The following is a 13,493-nucleotide window of genomic DNA, read 5'->3' on the forward strand; positions in this document are numbered from 1 at the left end:
AAGATGTTTGAGTCAAAGAAACAGCCGTATTCATTCACATTAATTTATTAGTTGAAAATTAGAATACATGCATTTTGTGGTGTAACAATTTTATCAACTACGTGGAGAGATCGATGCCCCATACTTCACAACCTCTCTTTGTATATAAACACCTACGAGACTTAAGTTTGTTTGATGCATTAATTTCCCACCCAACTGTTAACAGCATAAACCCACAGAGAGAGAGAGAGAAGAGAGAGAGAGAGAGAGAGAGAGAGAGAGAGAGAGAGAGAGAGCAGAAGAGGTGTTAACCATGGTGGTCTCCATTTTGCAGAGATTTATTTTCCCACCACCCAATTCTCTTTTCGTCACGGCAATGTCCGTGATTAGCTTCACATCTTTAGCTTACACTGGGTTCTCCGAAGTAAGAGGAAGGCACTTGCAATATTCCAAGTTTTGGAACGTAATTTCTCCAGAATCTGGAACAAGAAGAGAAGGAAAGCAGATCAAACTTTCTAGCAGAACGGGCATGCTCCTTCTTTATACTCCTGCATTTCTTGCTGGTCTCACCTCTTTTGTGATTTTCCCACATCAGGATCTCCGGCTTTTACTGCTTGATTCTGCTCTAACTCTTCATTTCTTTAAGAGGATCTTTGAGGTATAATTTTGTTTCTATCTCTGCTTGAACGATATTGGTTAAATAATTAAATTTTACTTTTTGGTTTAGATTTTAGACTCGCACAACCGAAAAAGTAATATTTTTGGTTAATTTTGTGTAAAAATGGGAAGAAACTCACGTGACACTGACCCAGGACAGATTTTTTATGCGTTTGCATCAGATTTTTCTTCCTTATAATCAATATTCTGGGCAGATGTTATGGGTGATTTTGTGGTGTGAGCTATTCGAGCAAATAACATAAAGAAACAAACCAAAGAAAGACAAGGCTTTAGGGCCTTTTGTTCCAGGTGTGCTTTGATTTAAATTTGTTTGTTTGTGATGTTTTATAGGTACTCTTTGTACACAAATACGGCGGCTCGATGGTTCTTGATTCTGCAATTCCCATCACTCTTAGTTACTTCTTGTCCACAGCAACCATGATCTATGCCCAACACCTAACACAAGGGGTGCCAGAGCCACCTGTTGATTTGATGTATCCTGGAGTTTTGCTGTTTCTTATTGGTATCAGTGGCAACTTCTACCACCATTTCCTGCTCTCCAAACTGAGGAGGGGAGAGGGTGACAAAGAATATAGGATTCCCAAGGGTGGGTTATTTGACCTAGTGCTATGCCCACATTATCTTTTTGAAATCATAGATTTCATAGGGATCTCATTCATATCTCAGACATGGTATACATTCTCTTTCACTCTGGGCACTGTTTTCTACCTGATGGGAAGAAGTTATGCTACAAGAAGATGGTACTTCTCTAAATTTGAAGATTTCTCTAAGGATGTCAAGGCTCTCATTCCATGTGTGTTCTAGAATGTAAAATAAAACTCAATTGAAATGCATGATGAGTTTGGATACATGACCTGTAATGTCTACTTCCCATAGCAATAGGCAAATGTTTTCTTGCTTTATTTTTTTCCTTGTTTGAGTGTAAAAGTCAATATAGATTTGAGTTCAGATGATAAAAGTCCATTTTATTGACTTGTAGCCGCAACATTTTCTTACTTTTTTTTTTTTAAAGAAGATGACAGTACTCTAATTTTATTGATAGCCCTCACTTATGGTAGAGGAAAACTGTGGTTACATCTCAGACTCCTAGGAATTACAAATAAGTATAAAAAACAAATTTCAGTCATCAAAAAAAGACTAAGCCTAGTAAACCAACAAATTATAAAGGGTCCAAAAGTAAGAAACACAAACTCAACTAGAAAACCCATAAAACCAAACCAAACCTGCAAAAACATCACACATACAATTGAAGGCAAAAATATTAGATATATGAGAAGCAAACAAACCTAGGACAAAAACTATGAAGTACGCAAATAAGGAAGACCAATTCTGTCCATTCTAAGAAGACCTCGTAACTGGCTCGGCATGTAATTGTTATCAGTATACCAATCTGAAAACACCCCTAGAGCCTCTTTTGGCTAGAAAATCTGCCACAGCATTACCCTCACGATAAACATGCTTCACATGATACTGCATGCAAGCTAAATATGCAAATAATTCATCCCAAAAATCCTCCAGATACCAATACTACACTCACCTTTAGTAATCCAATTAACTAGAAGCTGAGAGTCCATCTCAATCTGAACCCAAGGAATACCTAACTGAGAACACCTCTTAACCCCCTCCAACAAACTTTTCATTTCAGCAAAATTATTAGATCCCTGGTTTAGAAAAACAGAGAAAGTGCCCAAAGCCTACCAGAACTGTCACGAATAATTCCCCCAGCACCCACCAGCCCAAGATTTCCCAAGCTACTACCATCAGTGTTCAGTTTCACCCAACCCTGAAGGGGTTTTGACCACCTCACCACACGAACAATCTTAGGCTTAGGAAAAACAACAGTAATATACAATCTATTCAAGATAGCAACATCCTTATTAGAAACATAAGAGACTTTCATATTCGAGTTCATGATCTTACGAATCCAATATTTAATAGCTTGCTAAACTGAAGCAAATGAATCTGCCTTATTATCATACCGAGCTTTGCATTGCCTATTCCAAAGCTGCCAAGAAATTATAGAAGAGAGAATACCAAAAATAGTATGGAGTTGAGAAGACTTACTTGCACGACGAAACCAAAAGTTAATTTGTTCAGTCCAAGTCCGGAAAACACCCATTTGCACACCAACCTGAGTGGCAGCCATACACCAAATACGTCTAGCGAAATCATCAGTACAAAGCACGTGATTCAACTCCTCAATGTGACTCACAAGGCAACAATCACACTTAGAAACCAGAGGAATACCAACAGACTTGATTTTCTCATCAACACAAAGACAATTGTTGTAAGCCTTCCACATCAATATGGATATTTTCTTAGGAAGAGAGTTGTGCCAAACCCACTGAACCCAAGGTAAAGGAGAAGCTCTCACCAGGATATAATCCCAAGTACTATTGGTCGAAAATTTGCCATCACTATCCTTCAACCAAATTAAGACATAATGTCCATCCTTCCTCCTAGCTAGGACATCATATCCATCCTTCATATCCATCCTTCCTCCTATCTAGGAACTGACACAATTCAGAAACTTTTTGATAACCCACAAGCCTCTCCAATAAAGGGATATCTCAACCATTCTTAATGCGACAATTTTTAATTTTTAACAAAGGCTACTCAATAACTGGATACCGGGTACTAAGAGGACCCCCTATCCCAATTGTCAAACCAGAAGAAGATGTTCCCTTCGCGTACTAGCCACTTAGAATTAGTTAATACATCCGGACAACAAATAATGGATTTCCAAAACTGAGTGTCCTTTGTAGGCGTCAAAAGAGATAAATGATTGTTCTGAATATATTTAACTCTAAAGAAATCAGCCCATAAAGACTTACCTGTAAAAAGATGCCAAACAAATTTTATATGAAGAGCCTTTTGCATATCCTCAAAATCATGAATTTCCAAACCACTTTCCTCAATAGGTATGGACCTCCGTACGAAGCCTAGGTCAATTTTGTCACCACTATAAATTAATGAAGACATATAACAGCTAGATTTTTATGAGTTTTGTACAGCGAACTCTATAAATACTTTTAGATATATATACATATATATATATAAGATAATGATAGGTTTACTATTGGTACCACTCATTTATATATAGTGTATTTGAAATTTTAATCGATATGACCCCAGACATGAATATAAACACAATCTAACGATTCTAACCTATTGAATAGAGTACTCTCAACTTACATGAAGGAAAATATCCTCTTTTTGAAGATGAATCTGAATCTAAAGTCAAGAGAATGATACAGATGCTGGCATGCATTGTCCCGTAAACCAACAGAGAAGATGATCCCAATGAATTTCGAGATATCCTTCGACGGTATCTATAAAGGAGAATGTGTATTTGGGACGGGATGCATATTATTTTTGTACATATAAAGTCCCTTTGAGGGCTACTTTTACGCCAAGAACTCTTTTGGATAAGTCCTTCTCTCCCATTTGCTTCTCCTTTCAGCATTCTTAACTTCGGATCCACATTTTTTTAATCCATATTCATGAAATCAACAAGACTAGACAAGACTACCATTGGAACACCTTAAAATCAATTATTCCGACAACAATTTTCAATAAATCTTTGCTGTCAAATGATCCCATGTTCAAATAGGCTACAGTTCACATGTGTGCAATGAAATCAGGGCTCCATCTAAGATAATTTAGTACACCAAATTCTCCCACTTTTGTGGCCGTAATTAACATCTATCTCTACATGCAAACCCCCCAGGCACCAGACCAAGAGGGCACGAAGACAGAACATATATAGATTTGCAACGGTAAGTATACTTTAGGGAGCACTGGGATACTCATCAAAAAATTGGGGAACACTGGGATGCACTAGTTAATTTGGAAGCCAATTGCCGTGGAAGCTTCTGTAAGCAAACAGAAGCCAGTCTAATACTCGTAAATTAAGAGCATCTAGTGTACTTTCAAGTGCTAAACCGTCCACCAAATCCCATTAAGTCAGTTGTCGGAAGCCCCTTGAAGCTGCAGCGTTAGTCAACATTTAAGGCAAATGGTCAGTACAACAATAGTGCAAGATGGCCAATTCAATGCATAGTCCGTTCAGGTTATGTGGGTAAAAAGCCATACCTGTGAAATACAAAATTGCAATTACAGAAACTATATTGGCAAGTTTATATGGCTTTTGGCCTACACCAGCTGAGGTTGACCTGTAGAGTAAGTACATAGGTGAAAAAACATACAAGTTATTTCATAAATAAGAAACGATTATATCACAAAAATGACATCAACAACATGAAAATATGCCAATATGAAACCTCAGTACATCTAATGATTCGTTGATGAAGCAATCACAAACTTAAATCGACCAAAAAAAAAAAAAGACTGTCACAACAAATTGAGAAGATAAAACTGCTTCACCTCAGATGCTACAGAGAAAATATATATATATATATATATATATAAACTCGGAGCAAATGCCATGACTGAATTTATCTATAGAAAGTATTCTTCATGTCTACGATTGACTTCAAGAAACAAATTCAAAGTTAGAAACAAGTTAAACAACAGTCAATGGGGAAAGAAACCGAGAAAAGAAACACCAGGGTTCACTTTTTTTAGCGTCGAAATCTCCTATTGAATCGATCTCTTGCATCCAAAGGTTCAGACACTATTTCCGAGAAGCCCTTGGTTGAATATTCACACCTAATCCAGAAATTCTTTGGCGCTTAATGGAGGTATCAAAACATAAGCACTTAATAGAAATTTACCTTCTCACAAGTTCCTTGACAGACTCAGTTGTGAGCCCAAACCCAAATGGGAACAGTGGATCATAGTGTGAATCCCCGACATTCATTGGCAGTTGATCTACAGTTCTGAACCATGTTCTGGAAAGTTTTCCACTGAATCCATAATCCCCAAAAAGGACATCAGTCACACCCTGGCCCTCAGTTCCTGGTAACCATGCTGCCACCAGGGCATCAACTGAGGATAGATATGGTTGAATCACAATAGGTCTACCAGAAATTATGACAACAACACACTTGACAGCTTCACAGACATTCTTGATGACGGTTGGGCCAGGATCTGCCATAGTGAGGGTCATGCTGTCCCCTAAACTCTCAGCATAAGGGTGCTCACCAACGACAACAATGGCATAGTCAAAGCTGTTGGACTTGACAAAGTTGCTATCAGGATTCTCACGGTAGACAATCTCCGTACTGGAGTCAACTGTTGAATTGATGGCTCCAAGGATGGTGGTTCCTGCCAATGAAAGGGGTACTGGCATTTAACTTCTAAAAATTATCTGGCATTCTCATCCACATGGAAAATGAGAAAGAATGGTGCTTTACCAAAAACTAATCAAAATGAATTAGAAAAGCCGACTATAGAACAGTAGCTTTTACATCCTGACTAGACAAGACATGCTATTGTGAAGCTTACCGAACACCTATCTGCTAAAGAACCTTCAAAACCTTCAAGCAAGGGGATATGAATCCCACTGAGGTTCATTAGTCCCAAAGTCACTGAGACAAATCCATGCTAATCAAGGAAAATCAAACCCGTATACAAAATATTTCAGTAACCTATGAAGCCAAGTTTTAGTCCATATACATTACTTATCACATGCATCGAATGTTTCTTAATACTGCCTGGACTATATGAAACCATTTAGAAGAGTACCATCATTTTGAAACATTTTCCATTCTGAGATAAAATTATCCCCACTCACACGCAATACCTTCCCATCTAATTTCCACTATTGACAAACTCTTGGCAACCAATAAATTGATCCTCTATATTATTGTGGCCCAAGTGAGAGATGTTAAAAATGGGATTTAATGCCTATTTCGTATAGATGAAAGAACATACCCCTAGTATAGCTGTTGTCACTAAATCCTTGCCATGTGATTGTCCACCCACCACACTGATAACCCAAATTATCAGCATGACTACCAGCAACTAGGATCTTTGGAGCCATCTTGGAAAAGGGTAGTAGAGGATTTGTTCCATTTTTCCCGTTCTTCAATAGCACTAATGACTTCCTCACAGCTTCTCTTGCCAAGTCTCTATGTGCCTAGTCAAGGAACAAGAAATTACATTTGGCTATAAAGGATTTCACTAGATATTATGAATATTGATAATATTGATGAGGAGAGGCCACATAATTCAGGAAACTGCATCTTGGCTGTAATTTCAGAAATTATAAGGAATAAATTTGGTATGTGCTTTCAATAAGAGACAATGCTATTTGCCCATCTAATCTAATCAAAATACAGTGCAAACCTATTTCATCAAGTAAAAGAACAACTGAAAGCTTATAAATCAACGAACTAAGTTAAAAGCTGAGAACGGATTGACTGACCTGGCTTCCAAGTTCATTGACTAGGCTGAAATCAGCAAGTGGGTTCTCAAATAGTCCCATAGTGAACTTGACTAGCAAGATCCTTGCCACAGCATCATCAATGCGATCCATTGGGATAATGCTGTTCTTGACCAGCTTGGTAAGGTCATCAATGAACTCAGTATATTTGAAAGGAACCATGACCTGTTAAATACAGAGAACCAAGCCTTTGAATTTTATGATTACATAGTTTCATCCAGATTTGAATTTTGTATTGAATATAGTAAAGCAGCATATAGTTATTTTATCGATTCTTTCCGAGATTTGTCCCAAAAGACAGCCACTGACCATGTCAATGCCGGCTTGAATCGCAGCTTGGACGGAGTACGAGTAGTTTGAATGCGGTGGTGAGGTAATCCTATCAATACCCTCCCAATCCGATATAACAAAACCCTGAGAGTGAACGAAGCGTAATTGTTATTAGTACGAGGTACAGGAATCCAGATTGCATAGACAGAAAAGAGAAGAACAGACGAAGCAGCAGCAGCAGCAAGAAGAACAAGAATAAGTAGAATAACAACAGAAAAGAGATGGAGGACAGCATAATGAATTTTAAGCTTCATTTCAAATCTATAGGTGAAGCAAGACCAAATAGACTGTGATATGTAACAATCTACTAAAAATAGAACACAAACTACAATGAAGATTGATGACTGAAAACATATGATATAGTGACAGTTTCTAAAAATGTGATCAATCATTCATAAAGGACTTTGCAGAAGACCTTGAGCATAAACTGACAGAGATAAATGAAGAAGACCTGCATGTGTAGTACTATTGATTGGTCAAAATTCACCTATCAATTTTTTTTCTAGTTCTTAAATAGTTGTATGCTTTCATATTCCTCTAGTGTACTTGGGCTATGCCTATCTTTATATCAATGAAAAACCTTATTACTTATAAAAAAAAAATTACCTATCAATTTACATGCTGCACAGTCAAGAAAACTTTTCAGAAAAAAGAATGTCGCCGAAAGGAAAATGTTGACAAGCACAATGGGGAATACCATAAAAGCTAGAAAGTGAAATGGATGCACTTGAGAAGAAGCTCCATATACCACAAGACCAACGACTAGATGAATATGTAAGTGACTTGTTTACATCAACAAATCAAAGGTGTTGTAAAGGACAAGAGTATACATGAAAGAATATCAATATAGGTTCTTTGAAGATGAACTGACTGCCAATTGTTTGACAAAGGATATGAATCTAGCTAGGGCTAGATTGTGAAAGAGGAGTCATGTGGCGGTAGCTTACGCTTACCTCAACTATTAAGGTAGGGATCACTTAGAATAGACAGGAAAGATTTATCTAATGAAAGAGAGCATTTTTTTACTTATCAAAAAAAAAAAAAAAAACATATAAGTAGCCAAAGCCAGGTATTTCGCCTGTGTCTATGCCCATTCTTTGGGTACAAACATAATGTTACTTTCTACAGTGTCCATCTGATCTGGTTACTGTTGTTTAACAACAGAGAAAAAAGTACAATAAGCATGTAAATAAGAGAGGGACATTAACCTTAAACCTAAGAGTATCTTTCAGGAAGCCAGTAACTAGGTCACGGTTTGCATGCATCTTTTCTCCATTCCAGCTTGAGTAGGAAACCATGACTGTAGATACACCTTTGATGATGGAATCAGAATAGGCAGGCATGTGAATGCCGAGCAACCCATGCCGGTCAATGACTGTGTTGTTCTCATTGATTCCCTTAGTTGTCCCACCATCTCCCACAAAATGCTTCGCACAAGCTGCCACCTTTTTCCTGCAAGAAATTTATAAATTATATGGAGGAAATAATTAAACTAAAATTAACACAAATCCGTCTATAATGAACCATGTGCTTTCTTCTTTAGTTTTGAATCCTGGTAAGTATCCACTATCCTCCAGTATGGGATTTTAGCTATGGAGTTACTGCCTCCTTAATTAATTAACAAGAATAAGAAATTATGAGATGACAAAACAGGCACTTGATCATTTTGACTTCTTATTACCAGAGATGGAAAAGTGGTTGTACAGTTTACGTTGGGTGAGAGAGGACAAGGAGTTGCTTTTACTGGACTGTATCTGTGTTTAAGCATTTCAAAGTTTTGTTGCTATATTTGCAGTAACAACAAGAAGACAATGGCATTAATAGTCCCTACTATATCGGCTTTCAAAAATGAGGAAATTATTACTTTTTCTTTATAAAGCTCCCCCCCCCCCCCCCCCAACCCCCAAAAAAAAAAAAAAATAAAATAAAAGGAAAAAAAAAACATTATATTTGTTCTATAGTTCATACTTTCCACCAACAAATGGAACTCCTTTCCGAGAATCAGCAGGAATCTCTCCTTGTAATCCAGGAACAATTTCCGTCATTTCTTGCACTATTGTGTGATCCTCACTATAGCTTTCATAACACCGTCCCCACCTTGGATCTCTACAGACCTATCATATATTAAAATATGAAGCACGTATTAGGAATTTATTATACAGCTTCAAGTATGCAGTAAACTCGCTAAAAATTTATGATTTGATTTAGAAAATGCAGACTATCCTTTTACCGCAATGCATGGAGCAAATACATAAGGAATCCCTGTAGCTCTGACTTCAACAGCAGTAGCAGCACCAATCCTCCGCACCAGCTCAGAATCCCTATCCATTAAGATTTTATCTTAGGAAGTCTACATATCCATTTTATTGTCCCCTTGGTGAGTAAATAGAAATGAACACTAAATCATGCAAAAAGAGTTGTGTTAACATGATCCCTCTACGTTAAAAGACTATATGTACATCAACATGATAGGTATCTATTCAAAAGAGACGGAATTTTAACAGGTATTGAACTGGTGCATTTAAAACGCACTCAACCATAGAGATTTACAATGAAGGCACTACCTCCTTGTGTGACCAATGCCATATCAAATTTTTTCTAAACTAGATGCCAAATCATTTTCAAATTCATACTTACCTTGTAGCTCCAAGACCAATGTTATGAGGAAATATTGTAGCATTGAAGACATTATTGTGTCCATGAACAGCATCAATACCATAGATCATTGGAATGCCCAAACGTGTGGATAGAGACCCCTTTTGATATTCATTAATCATATTAATCCAATCCTCTGCACTAGCCTTTGGAAGTGGTGCACTCCCACCCCCACTCAATACACTGCCTGCAAAAAGTCCAAAGAAAGTTGCAGTCAATCACGTTTTATATAAATTGATCTTCATTATCTTTGGTTCCCATAATTTTCCTAAATCTTCTTAATGGTTAACTTTCTTGGCCCCATATTGGCAATGTATCCTCCTATTTTAGTTTATCTTTGAACTCATACTCATCTTTATCTTAATAAGTAAATCACCATAATTATCAATATATAATTATGTACGCTACTTCAGTTTAGGAACATAATAGTATAAAAAATAATGCAATTTTTAACTATTCTTTTTCTTGGCAAGTGCACTTATAACTCAAAAGCTCTATTCATTATCTGTAACTCCCAAACAGTTCCTGTTGTCAATGAGTTTCTTTTTTCGGTTGTAAATCTCACTCTGGTATTACTCATGCATACGTCTGTACTTGGCTATGCCCATTATTATGAATAAAACTTTTTGATTACCCATATAAAAAAAAAAAACACCACTAACAGTTCATGTAACTACTTAAAAAAAAAACAGTTAATGTAACTCAAAAGATTTGATATCATAGCCAGGGGGGTTCCCACAAGTTCTCCGCTTCCAACTTTATGAGAACAGAGATATATGAAATGATTATCTTCAAAGAGAAAAACAAACAAGAAGAACTGCCAGATTCGGAGAAAAAGTGTAAAATATGGCGTAGGACCATACAAAGGATATTAAAATCGACACATTACAGATTTAATTACATAGTAGACCATTTAAAACTAGATATTGATTAGTGCCATAAACTCAAATGCACATATATTGAAAGACAACATTAGAAGCTTTGCGTTAAATCCTTTTACCGATGAAGTAAGACTTCAAAATCCCAGGATTGGCCACAGTCCTATCAATCTGAACCATCTGACCAATCTTCTCCTCCAAAGTCATTCGACTCAACAGGTCAGCTACGCGAACCGCCACCGGCTGCCTTGGGTCTTTGTATTTCATGTACTGTGCATCTGTCAATGAAGCCCACCACCACCACAGGCACGTTATGGCCACTATTTGGACTAGAACCCTAACCATCTTCTTTTTCCTTCCAGCTGATATCGCACATTAAATCAAGACCCAATTATTCACAGTGAAAAAATTATCTTTCTGTTCGGTTACTATGAAAAATGATAGAAACAAAGGACTTTAAGCTGATCTATCACAGGTTCCTCTTTCTGGGTCCTATCCACATATCCAGGAAAAGGCAAATACAGCTCAAAAGCACAACATTCAGATTCAGCATTGCCTCTTATTTTCTTTACCTTTCCTTAAGGTTCTTTCACCAAACCAGACACTGCAGAAAACAGTTTCAGAGCAACAACGTGTGCGTGCGTGTGTATGACTGTATGTTATAGAGGTGAGAGAGGGATAGAAAGAGAGTTTCAGTTACAGAGAAAGCAGAATAAAGAAAGAGGCTTTAGCCGAATGTGAGTGCGAGTGTGATTGAGCAGTAAGGATACTGCGCAGGTAAAGAACGAAAAAGGAGTGGGACCTGATTGAGTATTGACCACACCCGTTACGAATTTAGCGTAATTTAAATTGGTGTACATATATTAATATATAATTGTGTTCATAGCTAAATTTTTTCTTACGAATTTATGACTCTTAACCGACAAACCTCGTTTTTGTAGAGAGAAGCAAATGCCAAGCACAGTACCCAATGCCCGTGGTGGAACAATCAAAATTCATAGGTTGTCACTCGCCAAAAGTACTGTGTAATTTAACGCGTGGGTTCGTTTTCACAATTTCCATGATCTGCGGATACATCTGCTTTCAAATGCTTTCAATTTCATCAAGTGTTCTGTCTCTCTTTCAAAAATTGAGGCAAAAATAACTCTCTTTTTATTTTGAGTTTTGTTATATATAAATATAATCGTGCACTAATTTATATATTAATATTAATTTATTTATATTTAAAATTTAAATTAATATTATTTTTAATAAAATTTATTTTTTGACTAATCACATCATATTAATACACAAATTAATACATAATTATATTTATAACTATATTTTTCCTTTTATTTTTTCTCATTCACGCTTTTCAATGTTTTCAGGTAAAATCAATTTCATGCATGTCAAGTGGAATATTACAACTGTCCAGAATTATTATATTTCTACGATGTCTCGATTATTTTTGTAAGTAAAAAGATATGAGTTGAGATAAAAATTAAATAAAAATATTATTGAAATATATATTTTTAAGATTAATTTTATTTTTAAATTTAAAAAATTTGAATTATTTATTTTATTTTATATAAAAATTTAAAAAAATATTATAATTACATAAAATAAGATGAGATAAATTAAAAATAGTTATGAAAGTATATATTAAAGGGATTGAACCATACCATTTGGAAAGTAATTAATTAATCATCGATGTCAAAGACGCGGAATCTCTCTAGAGCAACTTGGCTATTACGCAAATAGGATTGGAAGTACAAAGAGAAGACTAACCATTGAGCATTTCCTCATTGGCACAAACACCAAACTGCAGAAATCGGAGGTCCTGCATCGTCAAGTCATTACACATTTAAATCATAATGATGATCTGTTAAATCTCTTAAAAATTGGTGATAACAAACAACATAACCTGATTGGACTCCATATGTGCATGAAACAGGATGTACAGTAGACAAGCAGGTTGACTAATATAACCACTGGTTCAAAATGTCCATCCAAGGCAGTTGCCAAGCTGTCAAGAGAAAAGAATTAGAGACGATCAGTTTTCTAACATGCTTTTCATGAAATTTCTCGACGCCATTTTCTTTTTCTGTTGGTGGGAAGAGCATTCTTCAATAATGGGTGTTTTCTTGTGCAGCCACTATGAAATCCATTGTTGAGTGGGTGCTTTTTTTCGCTCTCTGTCTCTCTCTCTCTCTCTGATGCGGCTATTTCTGTGAAATCGTGATGAAAAAACAGAGCAGCCAAAAGCAGAGGAAAAACTCCATTATATGAAATCAGAAATCAGAAGTGGAGAAATTTATTTACCCGAATCTTAAATCGCCTTGGGAGTTGGAGTTTAAGCATCCCTGAGAATGCAGTACAAATGAAGCAACAAAGCATTCTTTATAATAAAGAAGAGCTATTGCAGCTAAAAAATAATTTAAATTCCAATCATGTCGAAACGTGGGTTCCAGGAAGAGTTATCAATTTTCATTGCGGACAATTGTGTCCTTCACATCTTCATTCTTTTGTGTTTTGCCTTGGGGATATGTTCGAGACTTCAAGAATGGTGACAAAAAGCATCATAATGGTCTGTGTAGAATGTAGATGAGCCCAACTTCAGATACTAATGTCAACTGTTGCGAATG

The 13,493-nt window shown here is 36.4% G+C and overlaps 2 protein-coding genes across 7 annotated transcripts; one reads left to right on the forward strand and one right to left on the reverse strand.

Moving 5' to 3' along the window:
* The first annotated feature begins 175 nt into the window (after positions 1 to 175).
* On the forward strand, positions 176 to 1,642 carry LOC122291541 (steroid 5-alpha-reductase DET2-like). The gene is made up of 2 exons (XM_043099315.1): positions 176 to 637; positions 988 to 1,642. The coding sequence occupies exons 1-2, from the start codon at positions 293 to 295 to the stop codon at positions 1,459 to 1,461; spliced, it is 819 nt and encodes a 272-aa protein (XP_042955249.1). The 5' UTR covers positions 176 to 292; the 3' UTR covers positions 1,462 to 1,642.
* Positions 1,643 to 4,186: 2,544 nt separating this feature from the next.
* LOC122291539 (beta-glucosidase BoGH3B-like) lies at positions 4,187 to 13,298 on the reverse strand. 6 transcript variants are annotated; one of them, XM_043099307.1, is made up of 14 exons: positions 13,171 to 13,298; positions 12,773 to 12,874; positions 12,637 to 12,670; positions 10,992 to 11,231; positions 9,974 to 10,178; positions 9,567 to 9,657; positions 9,305 to 9,450; positions 8,545 to 8,788; positions 7,316 to 7,420; positions 6,989 to 7,171; positions 6,496 to 6,700; positions 5,394 to 5,886; positions 4,753 to 4,832; positions 4,187 to 4,647 (listed from the first exon to the last, which is right to left on the reverse strand). In XM_043099307.1, exons 2-14 carry the CDS (start codon positions 12,785 to 12,787, stop codon positions 4,619 to 4,621), a joined length of 2,070 nt encoding a protein of 689 aa, XP_042955241.1. In that variant the 5' UTR covers positions 12,788 to 12,874; positions 13,171 to 13,298; the 3' UTR covers positions 4,187 to 4,618. The 6 variants fall into 6 exon arrangements, with proteins under 6 accessions (XP_042955241.1, XP_042955240.1, XP_042955238.1 ...); XM_043099306.1 differs by having other exon boundaries at positions 12,637 to 12,688; XM_043099304.1 differs by having other exon boundaries at positions 12,637 to 12,874; positions 13,171 to 13,216.
* Positions 13,299 to 13,493: the final 195 nt, after the last annotated feature.

The sequence above is a fragment of the Carya illinoinensis genome, chromosome 13, assembly GCF_018687715.1.
Source record: "Carya illinoinensis cultivar Pawnee chromosome 13, C.illinoinensisPawnee_v1, whole genome shotgun sequence".
In the NCBI taxonomy this organism is placed as follows: domain Eukaryota; kingdom Viridiplantae; phylum Streptophyta; class Magnoliopsida; order Fagales; family Juglandaceae; genus Carya; species Carya illinoinensis.